The sequence below is a fragment of the Stegostoma tigrinum genome, chromosome 13, assembly GCF_030684315.1.
Source record: "Stegostoma tigrinum isolate sSteTig4 chromosome 13, sSteTig4.hap1, whole genome shotgun sequence".
Classification (NCBI taxonomy): Eukaryota; Metazoa; Chordata; class Chondrichthyes; order Orectolobiformes; family Stegostomatidae; genus Stegostoma; species Stegostoma tigrinum.
The window spans coordinates 43,286,794-43,313,793 of NC_081366.1; the positions used below are offsets into that span (position 1 = coordinate 43,286,794).

The 27,000-nt window shown below is 37.5% G+C and overlaps 1 protein-coding gene and 1 long non-coding RNA gene across 2 annotated transcripts in view; one reads left to right on the forward strand and one right to left on the reverse strand.

The window, feature by feature from the left end:
• Positions 1–4,473: 4,473 nt before the first annotated feature.
• unc5a (unc-5 netrin receptor A) overlaps positions 4,474–27,000 on the reverse strand; it is an 860,398-nt gene continuing 837,871 nt past the window's right edge. Inside the window, exons 15-16 of the mRNA XM_048542935.2 lie at positions 16,963–17,141; positions 4,474–13,374 (exon numbers count right to left, since the gene is read on the reverse strand). Coding sequence (XP_048398892.2) covers positions 13,209–13,374; positions 16,963–17,141 — 345 coding nt within the window. The 3' untranslated portion in view covers positions 4,474–13,208. The remainder of the gene's footprint in view (positions 13,375–16,962; positions 17,142–27,000) is intronic.
• On the forward strand, positions 19,891–26,768 carry LOC125458070 (uncharacterized). Its single transcript, XR_007248744.2, has 3 exons — positions 19,891–20,683; positions 25,103–25,141; positions 26,029–26,768. It is a non-coding gene; the product is annotated as an uncharacterized LOC125458070 (long non-coding RNA).

Genomic DNA, 27,000 nt, shown 5'->3' on the forward strand with positions numbered 1-27,000 from the left:
TGTTATTCTTGGCATTCTTATTCAAACTATGTTCACGGTTTTTGACACATGCTTACAATTAGAGGGATTGTGTGACTTCTTCATGCATTTTTTTAATCTTTTGTTAAATCTCAATTTGTTACACATTGGGAGATAGGACTGTTTTGCTCTCTGGAGAATCAAGGCAGGAAAACAACATTTTATGCACAGAGTCATAAGCATAGAAACAGCCCCTTTGGTCCAGCTTGTCTAAGCTGACCAAGTTTCTCCAAAGTAAAAAAGGATGGTTCCACTTGGCCTACATCCCTCTAAACCTTTCTTGTTCATGATCCTGAGACATCCACATGCTGTCCAATATGGCAAGGATCCTAGGTTTAAATATCCAGATTTAATTATGTAGTTATTTAAGTTAAAGCCAGTCGGATTAATACTGGTTGCTGCAATGGACTTCATTAGTCTTGAGTACTTTCAGTTTCAAACTATAAAGGATTTTTTTCCCCTAAAATATTTGCACTATTAGCGTCAGTGGCAATGCCAGCCTTTTGTTGTCCATCCAGAAGTGCCTTTGAGAACGTGGTGAGTCATCACCTTTTTAACTATATGGTTAAGGTACACAGTGCTATTTAGGAAGAGAATGGCATGGATTTGGAGTAAAATCATTTTGAACAGTCATCAACAGGCAAACTATAGTACAGCAATACAAGAGTTGTTCATGCTGTACTAAAGTTGTACAGTATAGTACTGAATAGTAATTCCAGAGATGTCTGTTGATTAAAACTGCAAATCATCATTCTGAAGGGCCCATTTCAATCTTGCTCAAGTAAGTTAGTCATAAATAAATTGACTAAAGTGAAGACAAGGGCTTAGATATTTGCACTTGATCCAAAGTAACGTAGTGCCCTCAGTGTGGGAGTTATGCTGTAGAAAACTTAGTGGCTCAACACTATAAGCTACCAAATTATTTAAATCCTTTGCCCTCTAAATTTTGAAAGACAGGCTGTGCGTGACTGAACTGAAAAGAATCAGTACAGCAGTTTCTTTAGCAGCATTACTTCTTCCACAATCTGTCATTATCACAGTGGGGTCCACCATATGACAGTACAATATGTAACAGATTTTTAAGGGATCAGCATCATTGTGAGATTGTGAATATAGATTTTAAAATAAAGAATTAAGTATTAAAGTATGAGAACAAATGTATTGAATGGGCTTTATTTAATGAGTTTTCTTTTTAATGTGGTGAGTACCAATTACAGCCCCCAACTTTATCTAAGAATGATTCGTAGGGCCTGTCTCTGATGGAGGGAATGGGTTGGTATGAACACTAAGGGAATAGCGGAGGAAAAAGTAGGATCAGTGGAGGGTTGTAAGTTGACCTAGAGGGATGAGGGAATATTAGAATGGGTGAGGTGACTGATGGCATAGACAAACTTGAGAAGCAGTAAGCACTGGAGGGCCTAATTTTTATCCCAGAGCACAATGACCGTTAGTTAACCAACTCAGCACCTTTGTGGCTGATTACAAAGTGATAAGCAGCTGTCAGGAGCAGTGGCCCCATTAGCCTGATTTTAGCACAGCCCAATTCCCTCACCATTTCCTCCCTAGATTCACATGTTATCAGCCCCACAGCCAAAATTGTCTCCCTAGCTGGAAAGATCTCTATTCAGGGTTATTCCCAATGTGAGTGCAACAAGTCATGAAATTTATTCACTCGAAGAAGGTGCATAGATACAAAAGCCAGAGAAGATTGAAGGACAATAAAGTGCAAACATTAAAAGTAATGCAGCTGATGTTAAAATAAGCAAACTATTCATAGATCACTAACAGGATATTAATTCAACATTTAATTTCTTTTAAATAAAATAAATGCTGAACTGCAGTCTGGTGGGATAAACACAATCAATATTAACAATATGCTAAACTTTTGTTACATACTATTGTGTTTCTGCTGCCATTTCTCATGTTGAATACCTGGAAAGAAGTGAGCTTTAAACAATACTTAATTTTCAAATACTTGCGATGATTACATTGCATAAGAGATTAAATTTTAGATCAACATACCCATCTATCTATTTGTCAAGGTTACAGCATTGCCAGGGTTTGAAGGGGAAAAAAACTACATTAAATGCAAAATATTTCAGCAGTTCTAGTTTTTAAACACACAAAAGCCCACCTCCCTGGGTGTCCATATTTTGTAGGAAGTAGGGTAGCAAGAGTCACAATTAGAATGATATAAATCCTCAGTGGACAAATACACTACATTGTTGGCATTAGGCAAATAATAGCCTAACCTTGATTTTTACTAAAATGCAGCATTCGTTTCCTGGACAGGTGACAAGCTGAGCAGCTGAGTAAAGAAATTTCTCCTTCTCTCAATCCTAAAGCCACTGGTTCTGGACTCCCTGGTCATTCATAACATCCTTCTTGCATTTATGCTGTCTAGTGCAATAGAATTTTATTGGTTTCTACGAGATCCCTTCTCATTCTTCTAAGAAAAAGGCCAAAGAGTTATTCTGGTGGTTATACTCCACACAATTTACTATATTATCACTCCTCCATTCTGTTTGTCCCCTTATAACGTTGTAAAGCTTCCTCTTGTATTGCTAGCTGCTTCAAGCAGAGACTTGCATGTTCTCATTACTCTCCGTGTAAAGAAGCCTCAAAATTTGCAACTGGTTAGTTAATGGCTATCTTCTTCTGATGTTCAGGACTGACCCACAAGTTTACATATTTTAAGAACACCTTCCACTTTGTAGGTGCCAGAAAAAACACAAGGCAATGTCCTTTAATGACTATTAACCAGTGGCTCTGACATCGTTACAAAGTGCTTCAAGAGGTTAGAAGTGGGACACATCAACTCCAGCCTCCCATATTGCGTTAATTCACGACCGACACTATCTCCCTGCCCCTACACTCCTCCCTGGAATGACAGACTCCTGCTTAATGACTTTTAGCTCACCTTCAATATCATAATCCAACAAGACTCATCTCCACACTCCAAGACCGAGGACTCTGCTTCCCCCATTAGCAACTGACCCACAGACTGCAATCCGTAAAGATAGGCGACAACGCCTCCTTCATGATAATCCCCAACACCAGTGCCCAGAAAGACAGCATACTCAGCCCTTTACTATACTCCATATACATTCATAACTATGTGGCCAAATTCAGCTCCAACTCCATTTACAAATTTGCTGCTGACTCCACCATCGTGGATCAGATCCCAAATGACAGTGATACAGAGCACAGGAAAGAGATAGACAACTTAGTGGCATGTTATAAAACTCAACTCTTTCTCAATGTCAGCAAAATGAAAAAACTGGTCATTGACTTCAAGAAGTAGAATGGAGGACAAGCATGTATCTATCAATGGTGCTGAGGTAGAGATGGTCAAGAGTTTCAAGTTTGTACGACCAGTCTGTCCTGGTCCAACACCTTTACTTCCTCAGAAGGCTAAGGAAATTTGTCATGGCTGCAATGAATCGTCCAATTTTTATAGACGTACCATGGAAAGCATCCTATCGGCTGTATCGCAGCTTGGTATGTAATTGCTCTGCTCAAGCCCGCAAGAAATTACAGAGTCATGAATGCAGACCAGTCCATCTGGAAAACCAGCCTGCCTTCCATTTATTCTACTGTAATTCCTGTTTCCTTGGGAAGGTAGGCAACGTAATCAAGGACTCCTCCCAACTTGGTTATACTCTCTTCCACCCCCTTACATTGCGCAGAAGATACAGAAGTTTGAAAACACATACCAACAGGTTCAAGAACAGCTTCTTCCCCACTACTATCAATTTTTGAATGCACCCCTTGTATAAGAGTTGATCTTTCTCCGCATCTTCTCTGCATCTGTGACACCAAACAATACTTGTAATTGTATCTTAGTACGTCATGATCTGTTTGAAATTATTTTCCTATCTTTGATGCTAATTAATACAAATAGAATGCCACAAAATTAGAAACTTTTCAATAGCCCCAAACAGTAATCTTACTAACAAATTTCTTTCAGGTGGACTGCTGAATGGCTTAAATTTGTCAGTAAAAAGTTCAGGCTGGCAAGTTAGATGTATTTTTAGATACCTTTTTTTCCTCTTTGAATAAGTATTTGCTACACTAATGTTTTAAATTCCTCTCCACCAAAAAATACTAATGTGGAAGTACACCACTTTGAACCATACGCTTTTTGATCACAAATATATTCTATAATAAAGACATTTATATATGACTATAAAACTGGCCTAGCCAGTGGTGCCCTCATCATGAATGTTTTAAAAAAAATATACTTTTCACATTGCAACCTCGAGTCCAAAAGCGCATACTTTAGAATAAGCTGACCCAGTTAAATAGTTTAAAATTCATTTTTGGTGAGTTAAGGTTACCTTTCATTTCCTTGTGGAAGGATGGCCTGTCTTCTGTTCCAACATTAAATCAATATACAAAAGGCAGAAAAGAATAAATCAACAAATTTAACAATATATACTTCATTTACTGGAGTCTTGGGTTAAATTACATACATAAATTTACCGTAGTGGATGAATATATACATAAGGCCAATATATTTGAAAGCACTTCAGAATTACTTTTCAAAATAGAACATCTACAGACTGCTGTATTCCAAATTAATTCAAAGTACTGTACTCGGTCTGTGATCTAAAATGCAACGTAGTTTTCACAACAGCTGGACAACAAAATGCATGTGGAAAAACATTGATTTCTTATTACCAGTGGATTCTTTGAAGTTTAACTATATAGCATTATAAACAGTAACTTGGGTTTAAAAACAGTTATATTGAAAACAGCAATAAGATTTCTCAGCACAAAGATACAGAACCATAAGCCAAAACAAGAAAAATATAAGTCCTAAGTAAAATATATTGACTATTTCTTATGATTTCATGAATAAAATGCAATTTTACTTCTTGCAACCAAAATTTACATTATTGGTTAACACTTAAACATAAACTTGCTTTATCAGCCTCAAATTGCTTTGTGAAGGCTTTTGGTGTATTGGTAACAATCTAAAATGCTCAGCTGTTGTTTCTTGTTAATTTTCTACACATCATGAAAGTGCACAAACACAGAAATTAATTTAAAGCAGGCTCAATGGAGAATGGACACTAATTGGAGTACCCAGTGCATACAGTCAACTTTTGAAGATTTGGATTAAACTGAAAACAGAGTATACATTACTATAGAATATGATGAAACAATGCAATGTTAATTAACTCTTTGAATACTGGAGATATTTTTAGTGCTTCACTTAAAACCTATAAAGATTGGATAGAATGTTTTGTACCCTGTAGCCTTAAAATAAAGTGGATTTTATTACTGTTTTGGTGTTGTAATGTCATCTTCAAAGGGTTAATTAAAAAGGATATACACTTAATACATAGTAAGTAGTATAAAATGGTACTGTTGAAACAATGTAAGCATTTGTCTCGAACATTTTTAATACAAAGAATTCTATTTAAAGGCATTGTTGCAATGATAATTTACATGAAATGCTTTTGTACTTCTGTAGCATTTTTACATCATATACAGCAAATGACAGCAAGCGGCAAAGAACTACGTCAAAAATAATAACACACATCTTAATAATCCTCACAGTTGTAAAATTTACTACAATAACACTACAAAACATGTATTCCCAAGACCTTCCAGCAAAAGCCTTCTATTATGTAAGCGATTCCATCGCAAAAAATTTACAATTTGTAAAACCACCCATCTACTAAATTACTTTTTCAACATAGAGTGGCTATACTGCTTAGCACGTTTTTGCGGGATGGGAGGAGGCATGTAAAAGGGAAAGGAATAAGAAATGGTAATTTACTGCTGACCCAAACCCTGCAATTTATAATAGTTATTACAAAGCAGTTTTTGTGTACACTAAATGTGCAGTGATTGTTAATGTGAACAATGCAGAGTTAATCATTACCATATGTTGTTAGATGTTTCATTACATTTTCTAAACAATTTCTGTTGTGATTTTTAAGTATTAAAATTGTTTTAATACACTGTTATCTAAAGGCTGATTCAACTTTGAGTGATTGACCAGTAGTGTAACAGGTGTTGGGCTACAATTGTTTTGACAAGCATGTTTGTGACCATGCAATCCTTTAACATAAACCATGCTAATGCAACCAAAGAACATTTAAAAAATGAGACTCCATCAAACTGTACTGCTTTTCCATGTTCAACATGATTAAACTAATGAAGCATTGGATGTGAAATACTAATCAGGTCCCTATATCATTCCCATATTTTGAAAAACATAATAATACATTTTCACAGATGAAATATTCAGTAAGTTGATAAAAAAAACTAAAAATTGGCAAAAAGAGTCAAAGTGAGATTTTTTTTTGTTTAAAATACAACAAGCTGGTATCTGGAATGTTCTGGCTGAAAGCATAATGGAGTAGATTGATTTGCAATTATCAAATGTGAATCAGTTATATACCTCCAAAGGGGAAATTAACAAAAAGGTTCACTGGCCTAATTTATGAGTCAGTGCAAGTAAGAGAGATGGGCATTGCAGTATTTATAAAGGAAACCATCATTGCCATCTTAAGGGACGACATCCCAGAATGGTCTTCAAAGGAGTCCACTTGGTGAGAGAGAGAGAAAAAAGGGGCAATTACCTTGCTGGGATTACATTACAGGCCTCCCAACAGTGACAGGGAGATAGAGGAGCAGATACATTGCAGACAACACTAAAATAGGTGATATTGTGGACAGTGAGGAAGGTTATCAGAAGTTGTAGCAGGATCTTGATCAGCTGGAGAAGTGGGCAGAGAAATGGTTAATTGAGTTCATTAAAGATGTGTGTGGTGTTGCATTTTGGAACGTCAAATCAAGATAGGAGTTTCATGGTGAATGGTAGGGCTTTAAGGGGTGTAGTGAAACAGAGCGATCTTGGAGTTCAGGTGCGCTGTTCTCTGAAAGTGGAGTCACAGCTAGACAGGGCAATGAAAAAGGCTTTTGGCATACTGGCCTTCATCAGTCACCACATTGAGTATAGAACTTGTGAATTATTTTGCAATTGTAAAGGACGTTGGTGAGGCCACACTTGGAGTATTGTGTTCAGTTTTGATCAACTTACTATAGGAAGGATTTTATTAAAATGGAAAAATGCAGAAGAAATTTACATGGAAGTTGCCAGGACTTAAGGTTCTGAGTTATAGGGAATGGTTGAAGAAGCTAGGACTTGTTTCTTTCGAGCATAGGAGACTGAGGGGGGATTTATACAAATATATAAGATCATGAGAGGCATTAATAGGGTGAATGCAATCAATCTTTTCCCCAGAGCTGGGGAATTGAGGACTATAGGGCATCAGTTTAAGGTAAGAGGGGAAGGAGTACATGGGAACCTGAAGAGCAACATTTTTAAACAAACGGTGATATGCATATGGAATGAGCTGTTAGCAGAAGTGTTTGAGGCAGGTAAATTAACAACATTTAAAAGGCATTTGGACAATACATGGATATGAGATGTTTAGAAGGATATGGGCCAAGTGCGGGGAAATAGGGTTAGTGTGGAGGACATGTTGGTCAGCATGGACCAGTTTGGGCCAAAGGGCGTGTCTCCTTGCTGTAGGACTCTATGACTATATGTAGATAGATCACAGAAAAGTGAGAAAAAGAAACAGGGTTATAGTTGTAGGGCAGTTCAACTTTGCTAACAATAACTATGATTGCCTTAGTGTGAAAGGATTAGACAGGGTGGAATTTTTGAAAGGCATTCAGGAGAGTTTTTGTGCCAGTATGTAGATAGACTGACTAGAAGATGGGCAGTGTTAGACCTAATCCAAGGGAATGAAGCTAGTCAAGTGGTTGACGTTTTGGAAGATTTGTTAGTTAGGGAAATGGCATTTCTGTGAACATAGATGTGACTCCAGCATGGTATATTGTCTCTATGGTGCCAAGGTCAAAGATGCTCCAGAGTGGCTAAAGGATTTTTTCTCCTCTGTGGAAAAGTGATCAGCTGGACGATAATTGTGGTTCACATTATTATTAACAACATAGATTGGAATGGGAGGGTTAGGGTATGTGGTCCTATAATCAGAATTTATGGAGCTAGGTAGAAAATTAGCGAGCAAGAACTCAAAATAAGAACCCCATGCACAAGAGAGCACAAAAAATAAGACAGATGAATGAGTGATTGAAATGATAGTGTGGAAGAGAGGGCCTTAAATTCTGGGGACACTGGGACTGGACCCAGAGGAGATGGTATCAGTGCAAGCCAAATGGTTTGTGTCTGAACAGAACACAGATCAGATTCCATGCAAACGGTTTCAATGGTAGTTATGGCCAGGGTCTAAACAAAATCAGCAAGGGTTTGGGAACAAGAGAATCAGGAAAGCATATCAACAGTGAATATTAAGGTGCACAAAATACTGTGAAAGACAGTTAACACTGGAATAGAGAACCACAGTTCATGTTCCAGCATACATATAAATGCACAGAAGGTAGTAAATAAGATTTGTGGTTTACAGATGCAGATTGCTATGTGGAATTATGGTGATATGTGTATGAGAGAGGTCTGGCTCTCAGGACAGTGTGCTAAGAATTATTGATATAACACATTTGAATAAAATAAGAAAGGAGAAGTGGTGGTAGCAAAGGAGAACATGACAGTGTTGGAAAAAGAGAATGTTCCAGAGAGTTCCAAGGACAAAATTGATGTGGCTGGAGCTAAAGAACAAAAAAAACAAAAACACTTTGATGTTTGCACTTGAGCTGCATAGCACTCAACAAGAGACCAAGAGGCAATACGTGTGCAACCAGTACGTTTCTCTTAAAGGCAACCTGATTCTCTTTAAACAAATTCTATGCTCAGTGCAAGGAAAATGCCTACAGGCCTCCTCTAATGATGCTGGCTGAATGTCAGAGCTGCACAAGTCCAAGTTTACAGTTATAACACTGGAGGTTTTAGTTATGCATTTGGATAGAAAAGACAATGTTTCTAGAATGGGAGCAAATGTCAACGTGAGGAATCTGGACCATTATGTTACATATTATTGCTACTCCTGTTTCCCATACTCCAGTTTTTAAAGGAACCAAATACAAATATATAACTTTTTCTGAGGTTCAGTGAACAAAACATACCAAAAAAATGTTAGAAACAAAAAATAAGTCATTTGATCTAAATAAAACAAAAGTCCAACAGCTGAATGTTCATTTCAGTACTACTTCAATGCATCCAAGAGACCAGGCTGTCTAGGTTTTACTGTTGGGTCAGGCACTGGGCACAACCTCGATGATTTCACATTAATAATGGTCCTAGTTGTATCATAGGCTCCTGATTGAAAGCAAATTATGAAGTCTCTATCAGTTTAGTCAAAAAAATGTTCAGTATTGGCAGAGGCTCTCCTTATTCCTGACAGGAAGAAATTAATTAAAATAAACTCTATAGCTTCTATCAAATTGTCCAAAACTTCCTGAAATAGCGCAATTGGCAGACTGTGCCAATACTTATAGCCATCTTCTTATTTAAGGGTTGAATCAATATCTCTTGAGAATATAATGGTCATTTGTCAGAATGTCAAAAACAGCATAAACCTAATGGACAAAGGCACTCAATAGAGTACAGATCCTGCCATGCCATATTAATTCAACATTATCACAATTATACAGCTCTTTGAACCTTTGAAGTACATGGAATGGTTAACCTCAATGCAAATGTAAATGAGCCTACTGAAACTCTAACTTATGACCAGTTTGGAGAACATTAATAACAAATTAATACAAGTTAACTGCCACAATGACCCACAATCAGTTTCTGTCAAGAATGGAAGGATCAGGAACAACAGAGTTGGCAGTGAGCTCATCACTGGGAGAGGAATCACATAGCTTTTTGCTGCGAACAGCAGTGGTTGCGAAAGTGTATTGTCATTGCTCTTGCAGTACTGCACAAGTCAGGACATTAAAAGCCAGGATAGAGAAGCTTGTAATAAAAAACAGGCAATCCAACAGGCTGTTGCCAGAATCCATCCCTGAGGCCCATATAAATGATAGTTTGGCTGGGACACTGTAACCAAGCATCAATGGGTAATCATTACAGTCAGGAGGAGAGGAGAAAGATCAGCCATCTCTCAATCCAGGCCTACAATTAACAGTGGTATCAAAAAACTATATTAATGATTGTAAGTGGCATTCATATCATAAAGTGTTTGCACATAGTTTTGATGGTTTAATAAATTTAAGGTTAACCCGAATCTTGTTTGATGCGTGTATTTTGTTCTTGTAATTTTGGTGTCTAAGAATCACTGTGAAGATGAATGGAATGGACTCTCATTCTGCTAATCTCTGCCTGGTTTCTGCATGTAGTCATAAAGATGGAAGAGAAATATTAAAAACTTCTTTCTTACTGAGGAGACTTCAAATGAACCCATGTCTAACAACCTGCTCTGAAAACACTGACAAATTCCATCTTGAGAGCTTAGACAATCCACAACATCCAATCACAAGCAACATTCCAAACAAAATGATCCAAAACATTCTAAAATAAAGTCAATTCATTGTATTTCCAATTAACATCAATGTATAATTTTAAAATTCCAGAATGCAGATCTAATTCCACATTCATAAAAAAATTCTTCCTTGGGCCATTCCCTTTCTCTGTGTCATATCCTGTTGATATCTATCCATTATTTTTAAAGGAACCAAATACAAATATATAACTTTTTCTGAGGTTCAGTGAACAAAACATACCAAAAAGTGTTAGAAACAAAAAAAAGTCATTAGATCTAAATAAAACAATAATACAGAAAATATATGGTTGGTTTAAGTGAGAATAAAATAAAATCAAATGAACTTAGAATTGCCATAAAGGAGAAGTATTACTGTAGCTCTGGCTATGTTTAGGTAAAAATTTGAAAAACTGTTTATGATTTCCATAAATTCAGAATATTGTGTAAAAAGAAAATACTGCAGATGCTGGAAATCTGAAACAAACAGAATGACGGAGAAACTCAGTAGGTCTGGCAGCATCTGTGGAAACAGAAGCAGAGTTACATTTCAACTTGGCATGATTCTTCTTCAGAACCAAACTTGAGTCATAAAAACTGAAAGGACTGCAGATGCTGTAATTCAGAAACAAAAACACAAATTTCTGGAAAAACTCAGGTCTAGCAGCATCTGTCAAGAGAAAACTGACATTTTCCTAGCTTTCATTAGTTCTGAGGAAGACTCACTTGACCCAAAATGTTAATTCTGATCTCTCTTCACAGATGCTGCCAGATCTGCTGAGATTTTCCAGCAATTTTTGTTTTCAAGACTCCAAACTTTAACTCTTGTTTCTCTTTTCACAGATGCTGCCAGAATTACTGAATTTCACCAGCTTTCTCAGTCTTTGTTTCAGGACATTTGTGCACTCTGTGGTTTTCCATTTAGGTTGGGCAGCATTACTACCAGAGGGCTTTAGTGAGGGTTTTCCAAAATTGAATCCAAAATACTGAGGAAATTTTGGTGTACTCTATAGTTGTACACATAGTTAACTTATAAAAACAGAAATTGCAGGAAAAGCTCAGCAAGTCTGGCAGCATCTCGGAAGAAAAAAAATCAGAGTTAATGCTTCGAGTCTGGTGACCCTTCCTCATAGTTCACTTATAGTGTCCTTGATCTCTTACACTGAAAATTGACTGTCCTGAATACACGTGCTGTTTTGTCACTGCATGTTCACAGGAAAATAAGCTTAATTTGAAATGCCATATAAATTTTACTGAGATGGTCAAAAAAATACTGAGATAACTATTGATAGCATGGCATATGCTTGTTTTAAAGTACATTTGGTAAAAAAAAAGACATATTGACCTTTTTGAACACATTAGATTACCAACCTTGCAATTGGCAATAACTCTAGAAGTCATTTTCACCTTCACTATCCAAACTATTAACTGAAAGGATAGATTGCCTATGCAACATTGAACAACAGCAACAACAACCTACATTTGTATTGTGTTGATAACATTCTAAGAAACTTCACAGGACGATCATAAAACCAAGTATGACACCAAGGAGATATCAGGTCAGATGACAAATGCTTGGGCAAACATATATACTTTAAAGAGTATCTTCAAGGAGAAAACTGTAATACATATTTTGAGACGTGTGGGGTGGGTATGCTAGAGTTTATGGCCATTAATGGCAAATCAATTATAATCTGTGATGCCCAAGAGGCCAGAATTAGACCAGCACCCTACCTCAGTCTTGTAGGACTAGAGGAGATAGGGACGGGAACATGTGAGTTCATGGGAATGATTTGAAAACAAGAATGGGAATAGTAAAGTCAGGATATTGTTAGGCCAGGAGCCAAATGAAGATCAGTGAGCACAAGGGTGATCAAAGAACAGGACTTGACACAAGCAGTGACACAGACAGAATTTTAGATTACCTCATGTTCATATAAGGAAAACATAAGGGATCAGTGAGGGGTGTTTTAGAATAGTCCAGAATAGAGCATGAATGGTAGGTCCTGCAACAGATCGGCAGAAACAAAAGGTAAGTTGGCTGATGTCATAAAGTTGGATATAGAACATCTTAGTGAAGATTTTGAATATGATTCTCAAAAATTAGGGGTGTTCACCAACTGCTTATTATCTGCTGCACCATTTCAGCCAGATAATGATGCTGAAGATACCCTTCAATAATTTTTAATTATTGTCTTGAGTTTGTATAGAATTATTCCATCAGCTCAACAAAATGCCAATTCTTATTTGTGGAATATTTGACTATGGCGTAATACTAGCTTAGTCAATCTTGCCTTTAATTGCTAGAAGTTTTTGTGTGGAAAGCAAGTTTAATTAGCTAATCAAGAGTCGGCACCTTGGCTGATGTTTCCATTCTCTAGATTAGGTTTGTGATGTTTTACTGCAACTGAAATTTGTTAATTTAACAACAGGGTAAGGATTGGCTCTAGCATTTCTTTATCATTTTGCTCTGTGTCACTTCAATTTGTATGTTTATCATATGAGCCTTAAAGAGTCAAATAGAAATGCTATTGAAGTTTTGTTTTGAAGTAATGAACATACTTAACAATACAAAATCAAATTCATTCGTGAATATTTGTTCACAAAATTAGCAAATCTACATAGAAGGCTTAATTCACCGAAAATATATTAATCTTGTTTAGGATGAATTGATTACTGCTTAAGCAAGACTTCGGTGAATTCTAAATGAATGTTCTCAAAAAATGAATTTTCAAAACAGGTCAATAACATTTTCCAACCAACTCAGCATTCTGCTTCTGACACAACAAATATCATTGGTTCTTGTTTTCCCATTTCTGCCATGATCATGGCAAGATGGTTCAGGTTGCCGTTATGAAAGTGCTGAGCTTCCCATAAATCAAGAATCACGGAGGTTGGACTAGCTTTAGATGCAAAGTAAGTCAGATACCTGTTAAAATACAAAATCAAAAGTGTTTCAAAGCTGATACATTAGTAAGTTTGAGTACTCTTCGACTGTAACATTTACTTTCAGAATGGTGCAAATACAGAACATCTTTCATGTCTATAGCACTTGCAAGTTCAAAAAGGCAATCATGTAGATATGGTTACCCTTGACATTTCTCTATACAGTAATTTCACCAAATAAATTTGCCACATATGCACATCTTCCACTGCTTTGCTTTGATGAGCTTTAAGTCTTAGAAGCTGAGATAATACTGACTAAAGCTCAGGTAATCTACCTTCCCTGGAGCTTATGCAAAATCTTCAAAATAAACTCATGAAGAGTTTATGAATGGGAGAAAACATACCTTAATAGTAGATAACAGTAGCTATATGGTGGGCGAGATAACAAATCAGAAGATAATAAGGGATGTAACAAAGGTAGTACATTCATTATGGGTGACTTTAATATCCATGTAGATTGGGATAGTCAGATTGGCAAAGAAGGAATGAGGAAATATTCTTGAAGTGTAATCAGGATTTTTTCCACAAAGAAAATATGGTTGATCCAAGTAGGGATCATTTTATTTTGCATCTGATGATGTATAAAGTGCCAGGTTTAAAATATGACATTGGAGTAAAAAAAAAGGCTAAAGAAACAGTGACCATAACATGGTAGGATTTAACACTCCGTGTGAGTGGGAGAAGCTTGGGTTGGAAACAACTATGCTAACCTTAAATAAAAGCAATTACAGAGTATCATGGACAGATCTGGCTGGGGTGAACTGCGAAAGGAGCTTAGCAGCAAAGACAGTTGAGGACGTGTGTTTGACATTGAAGCAAATGGCAAATGGCTCACAACATCATTGAAATCCAGTGAGGGAAAAGGATTCTCGGAAGGAGATAAAGAGATAAGATTAGGGCAGCACGGTGGCTCAGTGGTTAGCACTGCTGCCTCACAGCACCAGGGACCAAGGTTCGATTCCAGCCTCGGGTGACTGTCTGTGTGGAGTTTGCACATTCTCCCCTTGTCAGTGTGGGTACCCTCTGGCCGCTCCAGTTGCCTCCCACAGTCCAAAGATGTGCAGGGTAGGTGGATTAGCCACGCTAAATTGCCCAAGGTGTTCATGGCTGTGCAGATTAGGTGGGTTATAGGCCGATGGGTTGAGAGGGCATGTTCTGAGCTTTGGCGTGGACTTGTTGGGCTGAAGGGCCTGTTTTCACACTGTAGGGATTCCATAAGTCAACAATGGCTAACCAAGGAAGTTAAAGATAGCAGAAAAGCTGAAAGGAAAAAGCACACCACTAATTTTCCTCCCCTTGCAAGCCAAAGAATGGGAAAGTTTTTAAAAACTCACAACAGATGGGCAAAAAAATACACAGGGAGAAAATTAGCTGTGAGGGTAAACTTGCAAATAAAATTAAGAGAGACAGCAAAACTTATTTAAACATACAGAAAGGAAACGAGAAGCCAAAGTGAATATATGTCCCTTACAGAATGAGGCCAGTGAATTAATAATGGGGAGACAACAAAGGCAGAGGAATTGAAAATATTATTGCACCAGTCTTCACAGTAGAAGACAGTAATAGCATTCCAAAGTTACTAACTAATCAAGGCGGAATAGGAGGAGAGGCTATACATATAATAATTACTATCAGTAAAAGAGTGCTAGGGAAACTAATGGGGCTAAAGGCCAGTAAGTCACTTAAAACTGCCAATGTAATGGTTTTATTTTAAAAGGCAAGTTCAAAAATAGCTTAACATCTATTATGGGGAAAATGTTAGTCTTTTATAAAGGATGTAATCACAAGCCATTTAGAAATACTTAATATGACCAATCAGAGCCATCATGGCTTAATGCAGGGGAAATCTTGCTTGCCAAATATATTAAGATTCTTTGAGAAGGTTACAAGCAGGATAGATATCAGGGAAGCAGTGGATATAATATATTTGGATTTTAAGGTGGTGTTTGGCAAGGTTCTACACTACTAGGCTGCTTAATAACTTAACAGCCCATGGTGCTTGAGGTAATACATTAGCATGGATAGAGAATTAACTAAATAACTGAACACAGAGGTTAGATAAGGGAGCTTGTTCAGGATGGTAATCTGTTACTGATGGAAACAGTTTTAGGGCCACAATTATTTACAACATATATTAATGGCTTGGATGCGGAAAATGAATGTAATATTGCTAAGCTTGTGGATGATATAAAAATCTACAGGAAGACATGTGATTAGGATAACTCAAAGAATCTGCATCAGGATATAGACAGGTTAAGCACGTGGACAAAAGCTTGGCAGATGGAATATAATTTGGGAAAATACAAGCTTATACACCTTGGCAAGAAGAATAGAAGAGCTGAATATTATTTAGATGGAGAAAGGTTGCAGAAAGCTACAGAAAAAGAGTAATTTGGGTATCCTAATCAATAAATCACAAACAGTTAGAATCCATGTTCACCAGGCAATAGAGAAGGCAAATATAATAAAAATTTAAAGAACTGCGGTTGCTATAAATCAGGAACAAAATCAAAGTTGCTGGAAAAGCTCAGCGGGTCTGGCAGCATCGGTGAAGGAAGAAACAGAGTTAATGTTTTGGGTCCGGTGACCTTTCTTCAGAACTCAAACTATGTTCAGAACTGTGTTGAAGCAAACATTTATTTCAAAGAGATTAAAATTTAAAAATACAGTAGGAAGTTTTTGTTAAAACTATATAAGGCATGAATCAGGCCACATCCAGAAAACTGTGAAAAGTTTTAGGGCTCTTAATTAATGGAAGATATACTGGCATTGGACACATGCCACAGAAGGTTCACGAATCTGATGCCAGAGTATGAACATACTATCTAAATAACACAGGCTGTGTAGGTTAGGTTGTACTCGTTGAAATATAGATGATGTGAAATGACCTTACTGAAATGCACAATATTCTTATAGGACTTACTGAGTAGCTGCGGAAAGACCGTTTCTCCTATTGGGACTGTCTAGGAACAGAGGGCATAATCTCAGAGGTTAGGTCATTAAGTATATTCAAGGCAGAAATAGACAGGTTTTTAATCAGTAAGGGAATGAAGGGTTATAAAGAAAAGGCAGGGAAATGGAAATGAGGATTATCAGATCACTATTGATCTCATTGAATCTGCTTTGCCATTCAATTAGCTGAATGACCAATTTCTGCTCCTACACTTTATGTTCTTATAAAGTGGGAAAAAAGTTATGCTAAAGAAGCTAGGATGTTTTCCTAGGAGAAAAGGAGGTTTTATAAATGTTTTCATAATATTAAGAGGGCTGGACAGTGTAGATAGAGAAAAGCTGCTTTCATTGGTGCAAGATTCAAGAGTAAGACGGCAATGGTGATATAAGGAAAAGCCTTTTCATGCAGTGAGTGGTCAGAATTTGAAATGTAGTGACTGAGATTGTGGTTGGGGTAGATTTCATCAAGGTATTCAGATGGGAATGGATTGTTATCTGAAAAGAAAGGGAGTAGAGAGCCGCAGAGAGAATATACAGGAGTGGCATTAGATGAAATTTTCATTCAGTGTTCAGTTATAGATACAAAAACATATGATTGTATAAATCTTCTGGGACTCACCGGTCTAATTTCAATTTATATGCCAGCATTCTCCAGTCGCTTCCTCTTGAATTTGGAATATCCAGACTGCTACAAATCTTCTGTCGGATCAGATAAGGAATTTTAAACGCACAAGGTCCTGCTAAAGATGTGCCACAATGGTTTGGCTCCATATATTGAAAGTCTGCCTGCTTCACATCCTTGAGGGAATAAAAATAATTCGAGTTCAACATGTCGTAATAGATTCAGTTCTGCAGGGATCAAATCATAACAGTTGACAATCCACATAGACAATATATATTTCAATTTATCAAATGTTTCTGTTGCCCTTAGTGTGTTTTCTCTTGGAGAAAGACGGAAAGACATTCCACCATAATGGGAACTGCAGGTGTTGGAGAATCCGAGATAACAAAGTGTAAAGCTGGATGAACACAGCAGGCTAAGCAGCATCCTGCTCCAAAGATATTCCGATACACATTCAAACTAAGCTGAATGTCTCAATGTACAAATAATGTTAATGGCCACGAGAGCAACAGTTTAACAACAAAGTAGTATTTTTCTTATTATAATGAAGTTTCTTTTAAAATGTGAAGCACTTTTGCTTAGTGAATGTTGTTTTTGCTTTCTGACCTCAGGGTAATACTTCCTTTGTATTGATACCCATATTACATATCAGACAAATAACATCAAATGAATAACAATTCATTAATATTCTCTCTTTAAATTGTTTTCAGCCAAGCACATCTATTTAGTTCTGTGTTTTGAATCTGATTTCTCCAACAAAAGAGATGTTCGATATTAAAGACTAATTTTCTGCCATTATTATGCTAGAAAAATCCCAAGTACAAGATATTTATTTGATGGCATTTGAGAATAAAAACCTTATATGGGGATTTCATGCATTGTTACGGATTATTTAACCTGAATGTTGCTCAAGAGCAATAATTAGTTTATTTCTAGACACTCTTGACAAGGTGGCTTTGAGGTCCCTGCCACTGAGCCAGCGGTCTCAATTCAAATTCCTGTTCATGATTTGGTGGCCAAGGATGGTGTCTCATAACCTAACCAAATCTGAAATCCTTCCAGCAAAAGCCAGTAGCAATGGTAAGAATGGAAAAGCTTCCTGATCAGCCATGCGATGGAAAGAAAATTGAAGCCTCGATCATTAGTGTCTATAGCTTTTGACTACAGCATGCGTATGAAATTGCACTTGCCACAGCAACTTGGACTCCATGGGAAGCAAGTTGTCTGGTTTGGATTGATTTGCAGTCAACAGCACAGGGCTTGATGCCCATTCCAGAGAGTGACACTTCAGATTTTGTCTCCTAGCTGTACTCCTACTGGAGACCATGGGGGATGAAAACTGAAGAAGGCAACTTCCTGACAACCCCAAGCTTTAAGAATTTAGGTCCATGCAATAAGACCATCTCACCTTTGGATGGGTTCTTGACAACATTCTTGTGCTTTTACACAACTACATTTACCACTTTTTGTAATTTCAACAAATGGAACATTAGCTGGAATCGTGCATTTAAGATGGTTAATGACTGGAAACAAATGTAATGATCCGTATGAATGATCGCAGTTATCATCATGTGTGATGGTGACAAAGTAGTTAATAAACATCATGTCCTTTGGTTTTTGGGGCTGCAAACTTTTATACTCACTGCATGAGTATAAAAAGCAATAAAAGAGGAAGCAATGGAATAAAAACCCCATTAGCTGCAACAGTGTAATCAAAATGCTTACCTAAAGTGACTCTCAAATTAAAATGAAAATGCAGTACAATGAATAAATTCCTGTTACCAACTGCTCTTCCCAGCACTACACAGCTCCTCATTTTTAGTTAGTTAAATCTTTGTCTCCATTTCTTCAAATTCACTGCTCTCATATCCTTCCTAAGCTTCTCACTCGATTTAAATTTACACAATCATAGTTAAAGCCCACAGCCTAAACCTTGGTAAATGTGATGAATTTTCTCCTCTCATGGGGCTAAATAAAGTGGCCATAGTTCAGGGTGCAGTGTTGCTATGACAGCAATGCAATGTCAATAACATCAGACTTCCAAATTACAGGTATGTGAGCAGAATACCATCCATCATTTTAAAGTTACTAAATAGCATATTATTGAGCTTGTTAGACACCAAAAGTTAGTCCTTTATTACAATTCCCACCCACCCCAATTCTGGTACAAGACCCATAAATGATCTATAATTATTGGAAAGTCCAGTTCAAACTTAACAGGGGAACGTTGGATAAGTAGTAGAATCACCACACCATTCTGATTCCTCCTGCTTCATTTGACAGCACCACTGGCCAAATTTCCTTCCCACATCTGTTAAGGGCATTAAATTCTGTCCATCACATCAATATCATGTGCCTCTGCCTCAATCTCAGCTCATCTGTGTTAAAACACTGATTCATGTCTTTATCACTCCAAAGTCAACTATTGTAAAGATAATATCTGTTTTACTTAAACGTTTGTCATATATGGTGAGGCTTTTCATCTATTAATATCATGAAGCAACATAAATATCAACAAGAGTGAAGCACTTTCCCAGAATGGTGGAGCATGTTTGGGAGCAAAGAATGGTGAATGCCCCAGAAGTTTATATCAGGTCAGGATCCTGCATTCTCTGGTGAGGTACACAGATAATTCAGAGATTAGTTAGACAGGTAATTCAGATATTAAGAACTTTAAGATGCAATTATACATAGATTGAAAGTTTAAGTCAAAATTAATCAACTCTGGAACCTATTTTCTGATAAACCGGTTTCTCACCTGGGTCACCAAGATGAGGGCACAGTAGGAAAAGCTTCTTCATTGAAGATCAAACTGTGAAAGGCTTTGATCACAAAGACCTCCAGCCATGGTCATTGAGAGAGCACAGCTCAAAGTAATTCTCTGAGAGAGTGCCTCCCTCCAACTGTCAACTTCTTGGAAGGAAACTCACGTATTTCCTCAGTCATGTGGTCCTCACAAGGCAAATGGGATGGATGCCTGGATCTCATTGGACGGTTGCAAAAATTTCAACATTCGGACTATAGGCGAAGGATGATCAAAACTTCAGAGCAGCACACTGTGTCTCAAGAGGATTAGACACTCATAAGATCGCCAATAGTTGTCTCCCAGCGGAGCAAGCAAAAAACACTGATAGTGGCTGACAAGGATCCTATCACAGGAGTCCAATCATCCCTATGTCCTACCTGCCTTTCTCTGCTGCAAGGAGACAATACACAGAGGGTGTGTGTTTGAAATGGCTTCTGTGAGAAAGAACGAAGAACACCTTTCCAAAGAGTGACTCTGAAGCATAAATGTGAGATAACAATGGCTTGAGGCTGTGTGGAAATAAAATCCGAGCTGAAGTCACCATTCAGTAAGATGGCGGCTGATCTGTTTTAAATTCCACATTCCCATCAACACACAATAACTTTCGGCAGTTCATGAAGTGCCTGTAGAGGGAGCAATCAGTGGAGCGATGTAAAGTGTTGTTCTAGGGTAGGCTGTGTAGAAGAATGCAATGCCAATGAGAAAGTGGGGCTTGGCACTTGCAAGTGTTATACACTTACCTTTCTCAACTTCTTAAGATCATCTTGGTGCATAGTCGTCCATATTCCTGCTGCTGACTTCCTTCGCCACTTCAATCCTAACTATTTGATCGGGATGCTATCCTCTGCTGACTGCCCTTGGGAGCACTCAACTCACTGCAGCGTCTCAGATACGGGAGAACCTCCAGGAATGGTGAGTGATCTGAAGTCCAGCTTCCAGATTTCCTCTCCATCCCTGCTACTGCTGCAGCCTGAAAATCCCAGCTGAGATTTTCTGATCCACATCATGATCCTACTAATTAGGAATGCTTCCTTGATAGAATTGTTCTGTTCATTGCCACTTCCCAGTTGGCTAGGGAGTCTCAGACAGGTTGACATTTATTTTGAACTGGTAAAGAGCACTATTAGGCAAGCTTTTAGAACCCTGAAAACTGATCCACTGTACTGGCAGGAGTAAGGTGAGAAGATTCTGTTCATTGTTAATGAACATAAGTTTCTTTAAATGTACATTGGAAATTCACTATATTAGCTTATTATCGCACAATTTTCATTTGAATAGGATTTTGAATTGCCTGGCTACCTGAACTGAATGCTATAAGTTCTCTGCAATTTTGAATACATATGGAAGTAAATTTCTGCTTATTTACTGCTGGAAGGAATGATGCAGGCATGGTCAATGGCTTTTTTTAAAACCCATTAATGTTCATGAATGGTAAATTATGAATTCTATGTTTTCAATTTCCCATTAAGTGAAAGCGAGGTTATGCACTTGGCATAAGGGCAGAAAATTTACTCCAGACTTTCTTAACAGTATAAAAATAACTATTCCTTCAGTATCCCATGACCATTTTTTTTATTTTCATTTTGGTATGAAATTATGACTGCTTAAGACCCATAGCTTTGTGAATGACTAAATAGAACCAGAAATTTACAAAACATTTAAGACATCACACTGCAGACAATAGTCTCATTAGTTCTTGTGCAAGATAACAAAATTTGATCAGAATCAGATTTTGACAAGAGACAATGATGATAAAAATAACTAACAAATGTGTAGCTTATAGCACAAGACTTAGAGTGTATGAGTCAGGAAATAATAATACAAAATAAATCTCAGTTAGACTATTGTGTGCAATACAGGACTCCGCATCCCAAGTGAACTAAATTGTGGAAAGGATGCAAAATAGGCACTATTTAATGAAAACAACAAGCCTCTGAGCGCTGGAGACCTGGCTAAAATCTCAACATATTTCCATTCAGGAAAGCATGACAATTAAGTGTCGCTCCCTTTCTGGGGTCAAGATCCATGGAGTAATAAATCCCATCAACCACACCACCTCTCCTCCCAATTCCCCCATGAACTAAGAGAGCTGCTGAAGGTCAGAGGTCAGCAGTAATCCATTGTTCAGCAGTATCACCATGGGCGTGGTTGATGCCAGTTCAACTCCCACCAGAGATGTGGGATCAACAATTGACCCAGGCTACAGTCAAGTGACAGCAAGATGGAGGTCGTGGCATAGCATCACAAGGCAGGGACCCACAGCAAGGGAAGGAAGTCATTATCAGTGTGCCCGTTTTTCATGAAGCCATAGAAACATAGAAGATATGAGCAGGAGGAGGCCATTCATCTTGATGATGAGGCTGATCATCCAACATAATAGCCTAATCTTGCTTTCTCCCCTTAATCGTTGATCCCACTTGCCCACCATGCTATACCTAGCAGTCTCTTGAACACATTCAATGTTTTGGCATAGGCTTACGACTCTTTGGGTAAAAGAATGTCTCCTTATCTCCATCCTCAATCGCCCACCATGAATCCTTGGTTCTGGACGCACCTGTCATCTGGAAGAACCTTCCTGCATTTATTCTGTCTAGTCTTATTGGAATTTTAGGAGTCTCTACCCGATGCCCCCTCATTTTTTTGAACTCCAGCAAAAACAATCCTAACCTAGTTAATCTCTCCTCATATGTCAGACCTGCCATCCCTGGAATCAGCCTGGTAAACCTTCGCTGCACTCCCTCGGGAGCAAGAGCATCCTTCCTCAGAAAATGATACCAAAACTGCACACAATATTCCTGGTGTGGCCTTACCCAGACCCTGTATAACTGCAAAACATGCCAGATCCATCCAACATCAGAAAGGGAATAAAGAGTTATGTGGAAAAGACAGTAAAGTGGAGTTGAGGATTATCAGATCAATCACAATTCCTTGAGTGACATGTTTTAGCTCTTTGGTCAGAAGGTCTTATTCAGTTAACTGCAAGATGGGAAAGCTTTGGCAATATTTCTCTTTTTTCTAGCAATATTTAAATCTAGCTCATTTGAAGTGCCTTATCATTTAACAAGTCAAATGTTAAGATCTAACTTTATTAGGAAATTCTGACAAATTTTGACAATACTTCTTTTAATGGTCTTTCTTTCAGTTATGGTTTCACCTTTGTGGTTCTAACTATGGTGAAGAGAAGGATGGCAGGAAGGATCATACATTGCAATTTGGATCTTTTGGATTTTTTTTGAATGGAATTGAGATTTGTTTCATTTAGATTGTTAATATAATCAAAAAGAACAAGAGGGCATAGGTTTTTCGGGGAGAGGGGATAGATTTAAAAAGGACCTGAGGGTAACCTTTTGACACAGAGGATGGGATGTGTACGGAAGGAACCACCAGAGGAAGTGGTGGTGGGGGGTACAATTACAGCATTTAAAGGTGTCTGAATTGGTATATGAATAGGGAGGGTTTAGAGGGCTGTGGGTCAAACGTTGGCAAATAGGCCTAGATGAATTTAGGATAACTGGTTGGCATGGATGAGTTGGGCCAGAGGGTCTGTTTCCCGTGCTGTAGAATTCTACATCTCTATAATGAAACTGCTTCAGAAATGGATATTGTAGCCTAAAAAATCTTGTTTTTGAATTAAAGAAGAAATACCTTGAATGTGTATATTCATCAGTGTGTGATAATACTATGGCTTTGAGAGGTGTATTTTGTCCTTTTGTTTTGAGAGACGTTTTAAGCCAGAGGAGCCAAGTCATCTCTTTCAAGCTAATAAACATCGTGAAGCCATCGGCATTTTGTTTTAAATGGTAGAAGCAGCATGAATGGGTGGAGTCTGATTGCCACAGAACCAGGATTTTAATTTAGCTTCCAGTAGTTGGGCTTTGAAGTTGGTTGTGGAAGCTGCTTTACATCTCTCATGGCCACAGCAAAAAGCTGGAGTTCTTTCTCTCTGCCCAAATTTTGGCTTTGTGTCCTTTTCTCCTGGACTGGAGAAAGATCACATATAGGGCAATCCATTTGACTGAACTTGCCTTTGCCAATGGTGCCTTTATGGGATATTACTACATTGGAGCTGTTGTTGTTTATCAGTTAAATAATCTATTATTCTGTTAAGTTTTCCCATTGAGTTAAAGTTTCTTCTGTTTGTATTTTAACTGAGCGTAAGAATAAAGCGTATTTTGCTTAAAGCCAAGTGGTGTGGCCAATCAAATTACATCAGAACACAGCTCTTTACAATTGCCTTTTAATAAAATAAAAGTTAGGGCCTAGGTTATATATATTTGAAGAGGGCTTGGTCTGGTCCATAGCAAATGGGGTGGTTTACAAACACATTGATTATTGACTTTAAAGTAACATCAAATATAACATTTAGATTCATACAAATTGGTCTGCTTTAATTTTTAACTTATTGACATTTCTTCTCATTAGTTTAGTCCTGCAGCTTAGAACATATTTAATTATTTTATAAAACAAAGAACAGTGGATACTGGAGATCTGAAACAAAAGCAGAAAAACTCGTCAGGTCTGCTTTCTTGCCACAGATGCTGCCAGAGGTGACATTCTAAGCCCGGTGACCCTTCATCAGAACTGGTATTAATGCTGAAGACAAAGCTGATGGTAGTATTAGGGTAGGATGAGCAGACAGGTAGAGACAGAGGCCAGAAGGAGCGAGAGAGAGACAGAGAACGAGATGGAGAGAAAGACAGCAAGAGACAGCAAGAGCAAGAGAGAGAGAGCGAGAGATTTCAAGCTTACCCATTTTCTCACTCTCACTCTTATTATCTCTTATTCAGCTTTTCTTCTGTCCTGGCCTGCTATCCATTATCTCTTTGTTTACTACACCTTTCACATCTCTCTCTGGGCTGTCACCGCCTACCAGCTCACCTCTCCCCTTTCCTTATACTCCCCACTTTGACTTGAGCGCAAATATTAGTTTTCCTTAATGATTAATGGTTCTGATGAAGAGTCACAAGATTTGAAATGTTAACTCTGCATTCTTCACACAGATGCTGACAGGCCTGTAGAGTTTCTCCAGTAATTTATGTTTCTGGTAAATTATTTTGTATCAGTTAATTATGCATTCTCCAGCCACAGAGCAATTATTATCCTGCATTATGCTTATCCTGAGAAGGTCCCACCGAGCCTTGATTCAAGAGCAGAAACACAACATATGGTAATAATTGAAAGGAATTATCAATTGTAATTTGGTCATATTTTGTCACAGTTTATGTTTAAAATAAGAAAGAAATAAAATTAAATGAACTGCAATGATCAATGGCAATCTGAAATCCATTACTGATCCCAAATTTTAATTAGCCTAATTTATTCACAACACAGGCATGAACATAACAAGGAAGCAAAATATTTACAGGACAGGTATGCCAATTATCTTTCTAATTTCTGGCTCTTTCCTGTGGGAAAACATTTGTTATATCTGATTATGGTTTCATCGCTTTCTGAGTCCCAGTTCTAATCCAGCATCTTTTTTTCCCTGTTTGTATATTAGCTCAGTAAAAGTGCATGTGGTGGTCTACAAGTTATTCTTCTTTAATTTTACATGGAAGGTCCTTTCCTTCCCTAGGTATTCTTCCAAAAGAATTTTCTATGTGGTTCTGAAGATCACAGGAAATGAGCACAGGAGCCCTCCAGTACAGAATAAGTGTTCTGCAGCATTTTTTTTCACAACGCCCATAAAACTACTATCCAGTAACACAAGTAGTTGTACGAAAGGTGCCACAGTTCTACATCCACACACACCGATTAAATGCAAGGGGATTAATAATTTTATTTTCTTATTTTTACACACAAACAGCACTTGCCTCATTGCAAAAATTTCAAATGTCACAAAAGCAAATGGGATAGTCAGTGAAATCTTTTCAGCAGATGGCTTGTTTTGAATTATTTTCAAATTTAGTTGATGTTAAAAATTCTTTGTGTGCTACATGCTCACTGCGAGCAAAGTCATGCATGGCTTCTGATTTTTCCTGAAGGATAAATGGATGACAATTGTATTGTTCTTCAGTAATTATTATTCATTACTCTCCCTGAAACTAAAGGATTATGTTATTACCCATGCTAAAGAAAAAAAACTTTCCAGATACCTTGTATGGTTATTAAGTGGCTTGGTGCTTTTTTCTAGGTTGCAGTGATTTATTTTGTGTAATGAATCTCAGGATCGGGAAATCAGTACAAGTACAGTAATTACTGAATTTTAAGTGCAAATTCCATCTGTTGTAACTTATGTTTCTGTAATTTTTTTTCAGTCGGCTTAAAACTTGAAGCAGGCCCTGCCCACAATACTGACCAAGTCAGTGGTTTCCACTAATTGTTCGCACATGCAGACTTTGTCAGAAACTCAAATCAAAATATTTTTGTTCGTTCCGGGTCACTAATAGGTATATTTGAAAAGTTTTGAAAGCAACTTTTGAAGAGAACTTCTAAAATGCTGCCTAATTGCACTGGCTTTACATTCAGCAGTACACAAATAAGTTTCAGCAGAAATCAAAGAAAGGAATTACTCTGAACTGGTGCAACTTTGGACACAATTTAAACCTAAATCACCAACTGTGGCTAAGTGGAAACTCGTGTGAGGAAAGCTTTTACATCAGTCATCTAAATGCATAAACATAGCAAATTGCTTGGGTGAGTGGAAAAGAGCAGGTCATGTTCACTTTGGTCTTTCATAGTACAACATGATCTTACCAATGTGCATGTAAATATTCCAAGATTCTGTACTGGAAGTCATTAGTAGTCACTTGCCCTTTCCAAGAGTGTCTGCTTTGGTAACGTTTGAATAAACTTTTATGCACATAATCGCCCAACGTCATTTATGATGGCGGGTTATAACTAAATGATGTTATGTCTCACACTATTTGTCAATATGTCTTTAAAATGTTTGCTTATCACTTTATCACTGCCTGTGACCTGAGGTCTCACATTCGATCCGAGCTTAAACACCTGAAGCATGACACACTGATGGAAACACGTTATGTTTGGTAGCCAAATAATTTAATATCAAACCTGACATGGATGGACCTGTGAATGAATTATTTGCATCTATTAGTGAACTAATAAACATTTGTTGGATCTTCTAATGCCATGTTATGCACGTCTAGTTCTTATGTTATGACTGATAACATAAGTATGGCCTCATAAGTTACAAATAACCTACTGAAGCCAAACACACATCACAAAATAACATCAACCCTTCCTTCATTCCAAAGCCCATATTATTT